Source organism: Asterias amurensis, chromosome 22, assembly GCF_032118995.1.
Source record: "Asterias amurensis chromosome 22, ASM3211899v1".
NCBI classification, from domain to species: Eukaryota; Metazoa; Echinodermata; class Asteroidea; order Forcipulatida; family Asteriidae; genus Asterias; species Asterias amurensis.
In genome coordinates, this window is record NC_092669.1 from 9,828,682 (window position 1) to 9,845,214 (window position 16,533).

The window sequence follows — 16,533 nt, forward strand, 5'->3', positions numbered from 1 at the left end:
ATTTGGCTATGAAGTAACTGTGCATCATGGAAATAATTCTGGAATTTTAAATAATAATAATAATAATAGCTAATTCTTATATAGCGCATTTCATAACTGAAAGAAATACCAATGCGCTTAACAAAAAAACAAAGGCAAACAATAAAGCAACCAATAACCAAAAAAAATGCGTTAACAAAATGCAAACAAAAGGATTAAACTGAACAGAAGGCAATAGAAAACAAATGGGATTTGAGCAGAGTTTTGAATTGTTCCATGCTCTGTGGAGAGCGGATGTAGCCTGGAAGAGAGTTCCAAAGTTGGGGGGCGGCACTAGAGAAAGTCCTTGAACCAAAGGATTTAGTTCGAACGGGTGGTATGGTGAGAAGATGTTTTGAAATATTTCTTGGGGGTGCATAACTGCAAGATTTATTTTTCAATCACTTATTTTTGTAAATAGTAAACAATCATACCAGTAAACGTTAAAATTGTCTATTTACCAATATGAATTCTGAAAGTAACCAAATTGAATTTGTCTGTGACTTGAGTCACCAACGAGTCCACACTGACGCAAAACCATTTCTTTGTGACTTATGTGGAAAAGCCTTCCCACAAAAACTTCTCCTGGTCGAACACAAGTGTGTCCACACTGGAGAGCACTCTGGAGAAAGACCATTTGTTTGTGACATTTGTGGAAAACCATTTTCAAAAAAAACCTGCCTGACAATTCATATGTGTGTCCACACTGGAGAGAAACCATTTGCTTGTGACATTTGTGGAATTTCTTTTTCTCAAAAATTCCGTGTAGTGTGGCACCAGAGAGTGCACACTGGAGAGAAACCATTTGTTTGTGATATTTGTGGAAAAGCATTTTCTCAAAGTGGCTCTTTGAATCGTCACCAGAGAGTACACACTGGAGAGAAACCATTTGTTTGTGACATTTGCGGAAAAGCATGTGCTTTTAAAAGCAATTTAATAAGTCACAAAAGACTCCACAATGTTGATAGACCATTCATTTGTGATTTTTGTGGAAAGTGTTTTGCTCAGAAGCACACTCTCAAGTGCCATCACCAAACTCACGTTGAGGAAAAAACTCACAGGGAGAAACCATTTGTTTGTGATAATTGTGGAAAAGTCTTGAAATCACGAAAGAAATTTGACAAACACACATGTGTCCAATCTGTAGAGAAACCATTTGCTTGTGATATCTGCGGAAAAGAATTTTCTCAAAAGTTCCGTTTAAGGTGGCACCAGAGAGTGCACACTGGAGAGAAACCATTTGTTTGTGATATCTGCGGAAAAGAATTTTCTCGAAAAAACGGTCTGAGTCTTCACCAAAGAGTACACACTGGAGAGAAACCATTTGCTTGTGACATTTGCGGAAAAGCATGTGCTCTTAAAGGCAATTTAAAAAGTCACCAAAGACTCCACACTGGAGACTTTTGTGGAAAGTGTTTTGCTCAGAAGCACACTCTCAAGTACCATCACCAAACTCACGTTGAGGAAAAAACTCACAGGGAGAAACCATTTGTTTGTGATAGTTGTGGAAAAGTCTTGAAGTCACAAAAGAAATTTGACAAACACAAATGTGTCCACTCTGCTGTAGAGAAACCATTTGCTTGTGACATTTGTGGAATTTCTTTTTCTCAAAAGTTCCGTGTAAGGTGGCACCAGAGAGTGCACACTGGAGAGAAACCATTTGTTTGTGATATTTGCGGAAAAGCATGTGCTCTTAAAAGCAATTTAATAAGTCACAAAAGACTCCACAATGATGATAAACCATTCATTTGTGATTTTTGTGGAAAGTGTTTTGCTCAGAAGTACAATCTCAAGTGCCATCACCAAACTCACGTTGAGGAAAAAACTCACAGAGAGAAACCATTTGTTTGTGATATTTGTGGAAAAGTCTTGAAATCTAAAAAGAAATTTTACAAACACAAATGTGTCCACCCTGTCGGGGAGCCATTTGTTTGTGACAAAGTTTCAGAGAAGCAGTTTAAGTATTCACCAACTATTCCTCATTTATAGGAAACCATTTGTTTGAGATATTTGTGGAAAAACTTTCTCACACAAAATTCAGCGGGTCCACACTGGATGGAAATGGACTATGAGCTGACCCTCATTCAGCTCATAGACAGGCATTTTTGTTATTGACTAACGCTTGCCTGGCGTTCGGGGAACCATACCCACGAAAAAAAAAATCAAGCTGCTACATCAATGGATGATGTCATCGTCAGCCAATCACCGTGCAGGAAAACCCATCGGATTGACGGTTGAAATCGCTGTATCCTGACTGGACTAGGTACGATCCGGTCTCGCATTTACAGGAAGAATATTAAATAATCTATCCATGTATACTATTTTGACTGTTGCTGACATTCATAACGGGATAATCTGCCGTGTTTTGTGACTTGTTTTCTTTCATTTTGAAGCAATTTTTAACGTACAAATTTCTCTTTTTATAGATTGAGTTGCACTGATTTTTTGACTTCATACAAAACGACAGATATGCTCTTTGTTTCAATGTACTGCTACTTTATTTCTGTCAATACTTTTCAGACAAGGCCGAAAAAGACTGAATTTCAGAAGCCCTTTGTGCTATTGAGGTCACGCACGAAAAAAGATGAGTAATTCTCAGATAAACAAAAATTAATTTGGTGACCTGCGGATAGACTGAAGACCAGTATCCCAACATATACATCAAACCACAAATCTGTACAAAATGTTTGGCTCAAATGGTCATAATCAAAGTTGCAAGAAAATAATGAAAGAAAAAACACCCTTTCGGATGACTGGTGAGAAACCCCTCAAAAAATATTATTTGATAATAGTTACATCTTTCTCTACAACTATTACCACGAAGGGTGTCGTTTGTCACATTTTTTTCTAAACAGCTCCCAAGTTTTAATGGTCATTATTTTTGGTTTGGAGTAGTTACAAAGTTCATACCCAAGTTCATTCTTGGGCCAAAAAAAAGAAAAAGAATCGTCCCCTCCCTCATCCTTTATTTTCAGGCCGCATCCTGTTTTTAATTATTTTTTATTTTACATAAATTATTTGTTTTTTGTTTGATAACTGTCAAAGACAAGTGTTCTCACTTGGCGTATCTCAACATATGCATAAAATAACAAACCTGTGAAAATTTGAACTCAATTGGTCTTTGAAGTTTCGAGACTAAATTATGAAAGAAAAAAAAACTTGTTGGACCAATTGGTGCGCTTTCTTCTAACTAGAAGTCTTTTAATATTTTAGTGAGAAATTACCTTTTTCTCAAAAACTATGTTACTTCAGAGGGAGTTGTTTCCCACAATGTTTTATACTATCAACAGCTCTCCAATGCTCATTACCAAGTCGGATTTTAAGTTGATATTTGTTTTGAGTAATTACCAAACGTTAAGCGTCCCTTTAAACTGGCTGATTTGTTCAGAACTTGTAACTACATAAAGTAAGTGGTGACTTCAAACGTAAGAATTGGTTGCCAGTTTGAATTAAAATTCTTGGTGACCCATCTTTGAAAAAATAAAAAGGCCCCACAGCCTTTGGACGACCAATATTGGATTTTTGGAAACCATGCATTGTACCTTTTGAACTTTGTTATTTTTGTAGTAGCAGAGTTCTTTTTTGTGTGTGCCAGAGCATGGAGGAAGAATTGGCCAGAGTGTAATTTTGGACAGACAAAGCACTCTAATAATGTTCAATATTATTATTATTTTTTTAAATAATATTAAACTGTTTAGAGTAAATTAAGATAATACTGAGACATCAGGCCAAATAAAGTTTGTGAAAATAAACCTTTTGTATGAATTTAAAGTAGAACCTTTCCTTTGATTTTTGTTTTGTATCAACCTGCTTTGGCTCAGTTGTATTGACCTAAGTTTCTTCATTGCATGTTATTAAGGGAATCAATGTGTGGTGAAGAGGTTTTCAACTATTGGTTTAAACCCGTGCCGAGGCCTCGACTTGATAAGTTTACCGAGACGAAGTCGAGGTAAGCAAATTATCAAGAACCAGGTCTCGGCGCGGGTTTAAACCACTAGTTGAAAACCGATTCAACACACTTTGATTCCCATTCATAAATACCTTTTCGGTCAAAAAACGTCAGTGGACACGTTTGGTGATTGTCAAAGACTATAGCCTCGCAGTTGGTGTATCTCAACATAAGAATAAATCAACAAACCTGTGAAAATTTGAGCTCAATCGGTCATCAAACTTGCGAGGATAATAATGAAAGAAAGAACACCCTTGTCACACGAAATTGTGTGCGTTTAGATGGTTGATTTCGAGACATCAAGTTCTAAATCTGAGGTCTCGAAATCAAATTCGTGGAAAATTACGTTTTTCTCTAAAACTATGGCACTGCTCCAGAGCATGGAGGAATAAATTTATTCCTCCATGTTCAGAGGGAGCCGTTTCTCACAATGTTTTATACCATCAACTTCTCCCCATTACTCGTCACCAAGTAAGGTTTTATGCCAATAATTATTTTGAGTAATTACCAATACTAGTTGAAAACCGATTCAACACACTTTGATTCCCATTAATAAAATAATAACCTTTCGGTCAAAAACATCATCCCTTTTTGGTCAAAAATAAAATAAATGCATAAATTATAATTGTTCATTTTTTTTTCTGTCGAAACAACACCCCTCCAGCTATAAAATGGCAAGGCCCTCGGGTAAACAATTCCTTATAAGGAGATGCTGGGCGTGTCGCGCGTATCGCGTGACCCCGGTGTGTGGCAGGTTTTTTTTTCCTGGACGAACGTGGGTAATTATCTGCACACGTTCGTCCTGAAAAAAAAGAAAACGCCACACACCGGGGTCGACCTAGCCTTTAGTCAAGGCGCACGCGGCACACCGGATAGCACACACGACCCGAAAAATGTAACGCACGAAAAAAGACTACCACCGCGAGCGGCTCGCGGTGACAGTCTTTTTTCGTGCGTTACATTTTTCGGGCTGTGCGTGCTGTCCGGTGTGCCGCGTGCGCCTTGACTAAAGGCTAGGGTCGACCTGAACGAACGCACCCCATAAGTGACTCCCACAATGCCTTGCTCAATCAAACGCACTTTTAAAAACAGACTGGAGTTAATAGCGCAATTTCAATCCAGAGGGGCGCATTTTCTAAACTGTGCGTTAAGTCCCTATGTCGAATCGGGACTGTTGGAATTTGCGTACAGAAGATGAAGCGCAATTTTCTCACAGCGCGAGTCTGTGTGTTTATTTATATTTGGTAGACCACCCGAGAAGGTAGGCCAGTGGTGTTGTTGTGTGATGCTCTTCAATTTTCAGTTCTGATGGGAAAAAACTGTTACCTCCTCCAAAAAAACAAACGTAAGTTCTTGAAATGAAAGTAAGTGTAGCGTTCTTCTACGATCCTCAATATCTACCAGAGTGATTTTATTCACAATTCCTGAGGGACTTTGATGTTAGCACTTAACCAAAATAAAGACCGAATGGATTTTCTTCCTCCATGATGGAAGCAAGCACAGTATTATTAATATTAGGCCGTGTCCGAAACGGCGACTTCGGCTACAGCTACGGCTAGATCGCGCGCGTCTGCCTATTCTTCAACACTGGTAGACGCGCTGATCTAGACGTAGCTGTAGCCGAAGTCGTCGTTTCGGACACGGCCTAAGGCCCGTATTCCCGGAAAAGCCAGCCGCGTATTCGGAAAATAGAACACATACAGTACAGGGAGGTTCAATAGACCTTATAAAATGCACATGACGTCGTTTCAGTAGGACGCCCTCACCGACCTAGTAGAGGTCAAAAGGAGGTTCATTGGCCAATCCTGTGCGCCGCACGTACTAACAAACCTATGGGCTATGCGTTTCGATTGTTTCGTCACCGTTTTTCCACCAAGATGGCCGCTGGATGACGTCAATGCATAAGGTCTATTCTACAGGTGAAGATCTGGGCCCAGTTTCATGGCTCTGCTTACCGTAAGCACAGAATCGGCGCTTACGAAAGCAGGGGCCAGGGAATTCTGTGCTTACGGCAAGCGTATTTCACGGGTTAGCGACGAATTTGGGCTTCTGCGTGTGCGAACTCCACGTTACTAGGCATTCTACGCTTACAAGGCTAGCGCAGAAATTCGGCGCTTGCACGTAAGCGGGGAATCGTATTCGTAAGCGCAGAATTCTTCCTTTCTTCCTTCCTTCCTGTGAAGTGCAGCCTCGCATATGTGAGGATAAATGCACGGCGTGTTTGCGCATGCATCCAAGAAAAATAAGTAGGACATGCTGTCGAGTGCGAAAATAATTTATGTAAACAAGTGCAAGTAAAAACTGTTGGATATAGAGAGCTACTAAGATGGATGAGCCTTAAGTGCAAGCTTTAAGGTGTCAAGAGATTTGTACTCCGCTAGATCTACTGCTAGGCTATTCCAGTCCCGGATGGTACGTGGGAAGAAGGAGTTAGTAAACACAGTTGATTTGGTGTGCAAGGGATGACAAAGCGGTAAGCAGAGCCATGAAATTGGGCCCTGTTTTATTCGAACAAATTTTGAAATGTTGGCCAAATTACCACAATTTTTTAATTGATAATAATTATATCAATTTAACTAGTATAGTACCATTAGTAGGCCTATAATATATGATTAAAAACAAAGAACAAGGAAATAACTTCAACAAGACGTCGCAAAATGACCCGCTAACACAAAGGCAAAAAGCAAATCGTTTTGTGTTGCACTATGTCAACAACTATACAACCTATAAATTGAAAATAATTTGTACCCTTCATTAAGACAAAAACTTTTTTTTATTCCAGAATCTTGAACACTGATATACTGGGCTGATCAAGTTTTGGAGCTGGCTAATTTGGTCAATTAATTAGTGGTTAATTAATACACCTATCAATTGTAAGACGCACTACAGGACCCCCCGGGGAGGGTGCGTCACTGTCCATATGTGAGTCGGATTTGCGTGTCCAAAGACCCACTCGTGAGTCAAAAAGTTGACACACTTAATGCAGATTTGGGCGGTATTCCGAACAATTTTTTGACTTGCCAATCGCGGATAACGCGCACCACGGATGGACATTACCGACGCACATAAAATCTCTTGTAAATGACCCAGGCGCAGTGAATACCAAATAATTCAACCGTCATATACCTACGAGTTTCACGGTTTTGCAAGTGCATGCATTCGATCGGCCCCAGCGGCCAGTCTATCCAGGAACGCTGGGATGGGCTAATTGCTTGAACAGATTCTTGTTCAGGAAGTACGTCATGCGTACAGTGCATAGAAATAATGATGCAGTGTGAGTGTGATGCATGATGGGACTGCGCATTGTTAAAACGATGAGCGTGCGTGATGCATTTGCCCATCCCATCGCCTTTCAGTGGTTAAAGGCAGTGGACACTATTGGTAATTACTCAAAATAATTATTAGCATAAAACCTTACTTTGTAACGAGTAATGGGGAGAGGTTGGTAGTACAAAACATTGTGAGAAACAGCTCCCTCTGAAGTGGAGTAGTTTTCGAGAAAGAAGTAATTTTCCATGAATTTGATTTCGAGACCTCAAGTTTAGAATTTGAGGTCTCGAAATCAAGCATCTGAAAGCACACAACTTCGCGTGACAAGGGTGATTTTTTCTTTCATAGTTATCTCGCAACTCCGACGACCAATCAAGCTCAAATTTTTACAGGTTTGTTATTTTATGCATATGTTGAGATACAGCAAGTAAGAAGACTGGTCTTTGAAAATTACCAATAGTGTCCACTGGCTTTAAAGCAAGGCGCTGGGGACGAGCGAAGTGCATGCACGAGTTGAGGTGTTCGAGGTTGTACCGCTTGATTTTCGAGACGAGCGGTTCCCAGCGCACTAGCTATTGAAACGCACAGAAAACAGAGGGGCCCAAATACCCACAATTCAAAGCACAGCGCGCACGTGTCGCTCATCTGTCGAGCGCAATCAACAAATTTGCGCAACAATTTTGTGCGCATTTTATAACTTGCGCTATGCAGAATAGGTAGTTCCAATTGTGTATCGCGCAAATTTGAAGATTGCGCACCATCGTGTACACAAAGGCTTTATTTTGACAAAATACCACTTCCAGGTGACTTTAATTTTCTGGAGTTTACGTTCATGAGGAATGTGCAGCTACATTGTAAACCTCCCTAATGTTTACGCTATATGCTTGAGAATTTCGGGCAGCTTAAACTACGTTTTGTTTACTACATTTTATACACTGCGTCACCATCTAAAGCCAAGTTTTACAACTTAATACACAACAGTGTGCGATGTCACATTATCACAGCAAGTGCATTTTTTTATTTTTTATTTTTTTATTTTGTATGCAAGTCGCCAGACACACAAGGCCTGAAGGCCACTTCAAGGTGTAGGCTACAATTTTATCCAGAGGCCGTTGCCACCTACTCCTAGGGCTGAAACAGGGTTAGCCCTTTTACAGTCCATACGGATGTAGGCTTGGGTATCATCAGTTCGAAGTCTGGCTGGTAGAGCAGAAAGCAATACCTCCCCAATTTTATGTAGCAAGTGTCACGACGGGATTCGAACCCACACTCTGCAGCTCTGCTGATCAAACACCAGAGCTTGAATCCAGTGCTCTTAACGGCTCAGCCATGACAGGCCACTGTGTATGGGAATGAGGTTGATCAACTTATGTGGTCGGCTGTGGTACATGTAAATGTTATCGGATCGTTTTATTTATTATAATGTTCGTAAATAATCCAAATTTTTTCGTGGGTTATTCTCTTTCTTTATTATGATTTACCAGTATTATGTCAACCTATAATAAACCTAGAATTTTGGCGGAAAGTGATGAGAAAAATATATAGGCCTGGGTTGCATTCCACTCGCGCAAACGTTCGCCAACAATTTCAAGTGGAACGAGTTGTTCGCCGCCACCTTGAGATTTTCGGGATAATCTGGACATAACAATTTTCAATAAGTGACATCTAGGCGATACCGATGTCAAACAAATATCACATATTTGAGTATTTTGGATATTACGAACACTGATGGTTATGTACAGTTTGCGAATGAAGGTGTTTTTCTGTTTTATTCTTTATCTGCAGATGTACATGAGATAGAAGCGATGAAATACTGTGACCTTTGAACTAGTACAACCAACACGAACCTTTTTACACATGTGATGTGATGTATATAAAACGTAACCTACAGTTGTACATGTAAGTGTAGCCAAGTCTTTCTTAAAGACTTGGAACTCCTGAAATCCTTGGATGAATTATTACACGATGTCAATTTTTGCCGCATGAATGTTTTCTCTGGCTGAAACTCCAAAGTCTGCACTCTAAAGAAAACTATTAAGTTCAGAATTTCAACGCGTCCTTTAATAAGGTTGTCCACAACACTGGACTTTTGTGGTATTTGTGGATAAAATTTAGGTGCAAATGTAAACATTTTTTTAACCTGTATGGATAAAAAAAGTGAGACATGCTTCATGTTTTATAAACAACTTGGCATCTTATGATAAAACACTTTATTGGATTTAACAAATATGAATTCTGAAACGGAGACACCTGAAAATGTCAAAGAGTTAAAGCACCAAAGTGCCCACCGTGATAAGAAACCATTTGTTTGTGAGATTTGTGGAAAGGTCTTCTCAAAAAAACTTGACCTGAAATCCCATCAGCGTGTGCACACTGGAGAGAAACCGTTTGTTTGTGACACTTGTGGAAGAGCCTTCTCACAAAAACATCATCTACAGTACCACGACCGTGTCCACACTGGAGAGAAACCATTTTCCTGTGATATTTGTGGAAAAGCATTTTCTCAGAAATACAGGTTACAATCACACCAAAGAGTCCACACTGGAGAGAAACCATTTGTTTGTGACGTTTGTGGAAAAGCATTTCCTCGCAAAAACAGCCTAAACACACACCAACTAGTCCACACTGGAGAGAAACCATTTACTTGTGACATTTGTGGAGAGCGTTTTACTTATCAGTTTGCGTTAACTGGTCATTACCAAATACACTCTGAGGACAAACCATTCTTCTGTAATATTTGTGAAAAAGGTTTCCCAAATGAGTATGCCCTAACAACCCATCAGCGTGTCCACACTGGAGAGAAACCATTTGTTTGTGACACTTGTGGAAAAGCCTTTAAACAAGAACATTACCTGAAATACCACGACCGTGTCCACACTGGAGAGAAACCATTCCCTTGTGATATTTGTGGAAAAGCATTTTCACTTAAAACCGGTCTGAAAGCCCACCAAAGAAGAGCCCACACTGGAGAGAAACCATTTGTTTGTGACATTTGTGGAAAATCATTTGCTCAAAGTTGCGGTCTTAAAATTCACTGTAGTGCCCACCACACTAAACAGAAACCATTTGTCTGTGACATTTGTACAAAAGGTTTTCCAAATAAGCATAGCCTGATCACCCATCAGCGTGTCCACACTGGAGAGAAACCATTTCTTTGTGACACTTGTGGGAAAGCCTTTTCACTAAAACGAAACCTAAAACACCATAAACTTGTCCACACTGGAGAGAAACCGTTTTCCTGTGATAGTTGCGGAAAATCCTTTTCTCTTAAAACCAATCTACAAAAACACGAAAGACTCCACACGGGAGAGAAACGTTTTTCTTGTGATATTTGTGGAAAAGCTTTCACTTATAAAATCAGTCTAAAAGAGCACCATAGAGTCCACCATTGATAGAAACCATTTATTTGTGACATTTTTTTTGTGGACAATCTTTTTCTCAAATGGATAGTCTAAGTGAGCATCACAGTGTCCACTTTGGGGAGAGCTTATGGTGACATTTGTGGAAAAGCATTCTCAACAAGAAAACACCTACATGTTAAGTACCATTAGCTTGTACACACAGTGGGGAAACCGCTTGCTTGTGATATTTGTGGATAGCTTCCTCACAAAATTAAAACCACACCTACTAAAAGGTGGCAAGCCTGTTCATTTGTGAAAAACACATCCAGGCCTGTTTGTTTTGTTTATGGAAGGGCATGGGCACAAAGGCCTTTCTTTTTGGTAAAGGGCACTCCATGAGGAAATTGTAAATTTCTACTGGAGCACCAATCGGGCATGGAGGCAAGTGCTTTGTTGCCTCCGTGAAATATCAGGCCTGCAATTTTCATTTTAACTCTGGATGGAGAGAAACCATTTATGACATTTGTGGAGAATCCTAGAATTTCATGTAGCAGCTTGTTCTCACTGACCTCTGCTCACTAGTCACTAACCTCACTTTGAGGGGAACCATTTATCTGAATAATTTTTAGGAAAGCGTTAAGAATCTAGAATTTCATTTTTTGGGGGCTCTTGAGAGAACAGTTTTTTGTCTCACTCTGGGATATTTGTGATTTTTTTATGGGTGTAAAAAAAGGTCTTTTGAACTATCAAATACCAGGTGATTTGGGGTGTGAGATTTTCCTTAAAGACAATGGACACTATTGGTAATTGCCAAAGACCAGTCTTCTCACTTGGTGTATCTCAACATGCACACAAAATAACAAATCTGTGAAAATTTGAGCTCAATCGGTCATTGAAGTTGCGAGATAATAATGAACGTGTGCTTTCAGATGCTTGATTTCAAGACCTAAAATTCTAAACTTGAGGTCTCAAAATCAAATTCGTGGAAAAAAGTCATTGGATGGATGAATTTGTGTGTAATGTTGGTAATCAAATACAGGCTCTGACATCAAAGAAATTACATGTTGTGTTGGTAACACTGTCCAATTAGTTTAAGACAGGTGCAGACATTTTAAAGCCAGTTTTACTGACCATAACTGAACCCACAGTAAAGGAGATACCATCTGTTTATGGTGGTTTTGAGAAGAAGTAACTGTTGTTTAAGTGAACTTACATTATCCTTCGCAGCGAATTTTTTTCAGGCTCTGGAGGAAAGAGTCACTGGCATACCTGTTATCCATGAGTGTATCCTTCTTTGACATATTTGGTAACAAAGTTCTGGACTTTGTGAAATATTTCTTCGGGTAACATGAATCCTGAAAGTAACCAAACTGATATGGTCGGTGACTTGAGACACCAAGGAGTCCACACTGACATAAAACCATTTCTTTGTGATATTGGGGCAAACGCTTTCTCACAAGATCTCCAACTGACCAACAATCAGCCAGTCCAAACTGGAGAGAAACCATTTACTTGTGACATTTGTGGAAAAGGTTTCCCAAATGAGTCTAGCCTAACAATCCATCAGCGTGTCCACACTGGAGAGAAACCATTTGTTTGTGACATTTGTGGAAAAGCCTTCTCACAAAAACATTGCTTGATAAGCCACGACCGTGTCCACACTGGAGAGAAACCATTTTCTTGTAATATTTGTGGAAAAGCATTTTCATTTAAAACTAGTCTTAGTAGACACCAGAGAGCCCACATAGGAAAGAGACCATTTGTCTGTGGTATTTGTGGAAAATCATTCTCACGAAAACATTGCTTGACCATCCACGACTGTATCCACACTGGAGAGAAACCAATTCCTTGTGAAATCCGTGGAAAATCTTTCTCACAAAATTTCAACCTGACTGACCGTCAACAGATCCACACTGGAGAGCAACTACTTGTATTTGTTTGTGACATTTGTGGAAAAGTTTTCATAAGTAAACCTAGCCTGGTCATCCATCAGCGTACCCACTTGGGCGTCCACACTGGAGAGAAGTTATTCTCTTGTAAAATATGTGGAAAAACCTTCACACGAAAAAACGACTTAACCGTGCACAACCGTATCCACACTGGAGAGGAACCATTTCCTTGTGACAATGTATGTGGAGACGCCTTCAACAGAAAACAACATGCAGAACGTCATCAACTGATCCACACTGCTGGAGAAAAACGATTTATTTGTGAATTATGTGGAAAAGCTTTTTCACAAAGATCCTACCTGACAATTCATATGCGTGTCCACACTGCAGACAAGCAATTTGGTTGTAACATTTGTGGAGTGTCTTTCACTAGTAAAAAGAGATTAACTGGGCATCAACACAGTATCCACGCTGGAGAGAAACCATTTGCTTGTGACATATGTGGAAAAGTATTTTCTCAAAAGGTCAATGTCAGGTGTCACCAGGGAGTGCACACTGAAGAAATACCATTTGTTTGTGATATTTGTGGAAAACACTTGAAATCCAAAAAGGAATTTGACGAACACAAATGTGTCCACCCTGTAGGGGAGCCATTTGTTTGTGATATCTGTGGAAAAGCATTTTCTCAAAAAACCAGTCTGAGTCGTCACCAAAGAGTACACACTGGAGAGAAAACATTTGTTTGTGACATTTGCGGAAAAGCATTTGCTCTTAGAGAAAATTTAAAAAGTCACAAAAGAGTACACTCTGTAGAGAAACCATTTGTTTGTGATATCTGTGGCAAAGCATTCTCTCAAAAAGGCTCTCTGAATCGTCATAAGAAAGTACACACTGGAGAAAAGCCATTTTCTTGTGACATTTGTGGAAAAGCATTTGCTCTAAGAGACAATTTAAAAAATCACGAAAGAGTCCACACTGGAGAGAAACCATTTGATTGTGACATTTGTGGAAAATCATTTGCTCTTAAAAGCGGTTTAAAGATTCATGAAAGAGTCCACACTGGAGAAAAACCATTCATTTGTGACATTTGTGGAGAAGGCTTCACTTATAACTTTGCTCTCTCTAACCATCACAAAACTCACATTGAAGAGAAACCAATAGTTTGTGATATTTGTGGAAAAGTCTTGAAATCTCGAAAGAAATTTGACAAACACAAATGCGTCCACCCTGTAGAGCAACCATTTGTTTGTGATATCTGTGGAAAAGTATTTTCTCAAAAAGGCAGTCTGAATCGTCACCAGAATGTACACACTGGAGAGAAACCATTTGTTTGTGTAATTTGTGGAAAAGCATTTGCTCTTAGAGGTTATTTAAAAAGTCACCAAAGAGTCCACACTGGAGAGAAACCATTCATTTGTGACATTTGTGGAGAAGGCTTTTCTCGTAAGTCTGCTCTCTCTAACCATCACCAAACTCACATTGAGGAAAAACCAATTGTTTGTGATATTTGTGGAAAAGTCTGGAAATCACAAAAGAAATTTTACAAACACAAATGTGTCCACCCTATAGGGGAGCCATTAGTTTGTGACGTAGTTAAAAAGGAGTAGTGGACACTATTGGTATTTGTGAAAGACCAGTCTTCTCACTTGGTGTATCTCAACATATGCATAAAACAACAAACCTGTGAAAATTTGAGCTCAATTGGTCGTCGAAGTTGCGAGAAAAAAATGAACGAAAAAACGCCATTGTCACACGAAGCTGTGTGTTAGATGGTTAATTTCGAGACCTCAAGTTCTAAATCTGAGGTCTCAAAATCAAATTTGCGAAAAATTAATTCTTTCTTGAAAACTGTGTCACTTCAGAGAGAGCCGTTTCTCACAATGTTTTATACCATCAACCTCTCCCCATTAATCGTAACCAAGTAAGTGTTATGCTAATAATAATTTTAAGTAATTACCAATAGTGTCCACTGCCTTTAAGTTTAGTGCCCACTGCCTTTTAAGTTTTCACCAACAATTCCACACTTATAAAAATACATAAGAGAGATACTTACGGAAAAGCTGTCTCGCAGCTCAAAAGAAGAAATTTCTTTATAACACCCAGGCACTTTCGCAAACAGGCCCTCTAGAGTTGTGTCTCACAAAATGTATGAAATTAGTAGATAAAGAGCTTTGCGCATGAAACAGTTTGACTGGGTGGGAGCGACCAAACTAGCTGGAAGTTGAAAGATGTGACTGTTGCAGTCAGTGTAACTGAAGCGTCTTGATTTCAAACGTTGATGATCTTGTCATGAGCTAAATTCCATTGTAAAAATGTTGGTATTGTTTGAAACTTTGCATAGTTCGGAGAAATAAGAAGAAACTATAAATAAATAGTTAACTTGCAGGTAAAACCATGTGTAAATCTCTTAGGGTGAGTGTTGGCTCTGAAAAGAGCCGGTTGGGTCTCGACGTTTCGAACAGTATACTCTGCTCGTCTTCTGGATCGAGAATGAGTAAAAATGTTGTGTAAAGTTGCCTGTCTGGTTGAAACCACAATTTATGTGGGTTGTGCAGTACATGTAGCTCCTAATCTATTTGGTTCTGCATTACTCTAGAGTGTTTTTAGAATTTAGATATATAGATAACGACGTTTAAAGAATTCAACTCATGTCTGACACTTCATAATCTTGGCATAAATTTGTATGGGCTCAATTTCAAAGAGTTACTAACCGAACAATATTGCTTAAAAAAATATTAGCCAAGCAGAAATTAGCAGGATACCAGTTAAAAATTGTACACGTCTATGATTGGCTGGGAACCTTATTCTGGTAAAAGCATAGTTTTGTTGTGCTGAGCTAATTTGTGTGCTTTAAAGCAGCTTCATGAAATTGGGCTCAGAAAGAAAGATTTGAAAAAGTAAAGGTTCCCCATTTACACAAAATTGACATCTTCTCGTTATGACATGATGTTTACTTTGTGATGTATATAATATGAAAGAAACTTGAATAAATTAAAACACCGGAATTATTTTTTAGATTTACAGAGTCTGTTCTTAGTTCTGATTATCACAAAATAATGTAGAACAATGGAAAGGCCCGTTTGCTTCGTTTTTGATAGGGCAGGGGCACCAAGGCATTTTCTCCAAAGAGCACCCAATGAGGAATTGGAAATTTCTACTGTGAGCATTTTATGGGGACTAAACAAGGCAATGGACCAAGGACCCGTGGGCATCGAGGCAATCGCTTTTTCATTGCCTCCGTAAAGTATGAGGCCTGCAATTAATTTTCCACAAAGTCTGCCTTGAAGGCATGTTTTCTGATAAAGCAACTTTATACAAGTCAGTTGGTTTTCCTTTAAAGATGTTTTGTTACTGCATATGTAGCACTAGGGCATGAAGGAGGAGGGTCAAGCATGCATTCCTCCATGGGTGGGGTAGACAAATTGTAAAGGGTTCTTCAGTGAGGTTAAACAAAACATATATTGCCCAGCTACCACTACTGGTACATTTTCAAAGGGGAATCTGGTCAACACAAAAATTTGTTCGTTTCCTCCATGCGCGGTCCTGCCATTCTCGGGCCCTTTTTTGTTTAAAATGTATTGATGGTTGATATGTGATTGAGGTTATTATAACGCTATATGCACTACGCAAGTTTCAGTTACAAAATCCCTTAACTTCTAGAAAAAAAAGTGACACCAAAGAAACCACCACGCCCCCCCCCCCCCGCATAAAAAAATAGCCTGCTCATCATCCACAGCATTACAAAGGAAATTTCCACGAGGTCAAGGCCCAATTTCATAAAGCCTGTCGTGGAGCACAAAAACCTGCAAACACAGAAAAGTATTGCTTATAGCAGAAACAGGTTTTGCCAAAATTTAATAAGGTTTGCAATTTTGTCACTAGTGGTGCGTGCCCAGCTCAACTTTTGCTTTTATTTGCAAAGAATTTTGTCAAGATTTTCTGTAGTTGCGTCTGTTGCGATCCTCCTGCCTCTTCGAAGCCGTCGGGAGGAGGTACTATTTTCTGTGAAATGGGGCTCCAGTGGTGGCGCCTTGGGGTGGGAATTGAAGTTGAAAGGGGTTCGTTG

At 39.4% G+C, this 16,533-nt stretch overlaps 3 protein-coding genes across 3 annotated transcripts; all 3 read left to right on the forward strand.

The window, feature by feature from the left end:
- Positions 1-401: 401 nt before the first annotated feature.
- On the forward strand, positions 402-3,102 carry LOC139953660 (uncharacterized). The gene has a single exon (XM_071953165.1). The coding sequence runs from the start codon at positions 484-486 to the stop codon at positions 2,005-2,007; it is 1,524 nt and encodes a 507-aa protein (XP_071809266.1). The 5' UTR covers positions 402-483; the 3' UTR covers positions 2,008-3,102.
- A 2,126-nt stretch (positions 3,103-5,228) lies between these two features.
- Positions 5,229-10,632, forward strand: LOC139953665 (uncharacterized). Its single transcript, XM_071953171.1, has 2 exons — positions 5,229-5,312; positions 9,023-10,632. Exon 2 carries the CDS (start codon positions 9,466-9,468, stop codon positions 10,627-10,629), a length of 1,164 nt encoding a protein of 387 aa, XP_071809272.1. The 5' UTR covers positions 5,229-5,312; positions 9,023-9,465; the 3' UTR covers positions 10,630-10,632.
- A 1,292-nt stretch (positions 10,633-11,924) lies between these two features.
- LOC139953653 (uncharacterized) lies at positions 11,925-15,464 on the forward strand. Its single transcript, XM_071953158.1, has one exon. The coding sequence runs from the start codon at positions 11,927-11,929 to the stop codon at positions 14,072-14,074; it is 2,148 nt and encodes a 715-aa protein (XP_071809259.1). The 5' UTR covers positions 11,925-11,926; the 3' UTR covers positions 14,075-15,464.
- The last annotated feature ends 1,069 nt before the right edge of the window (positions 15,465-16,533 follow it).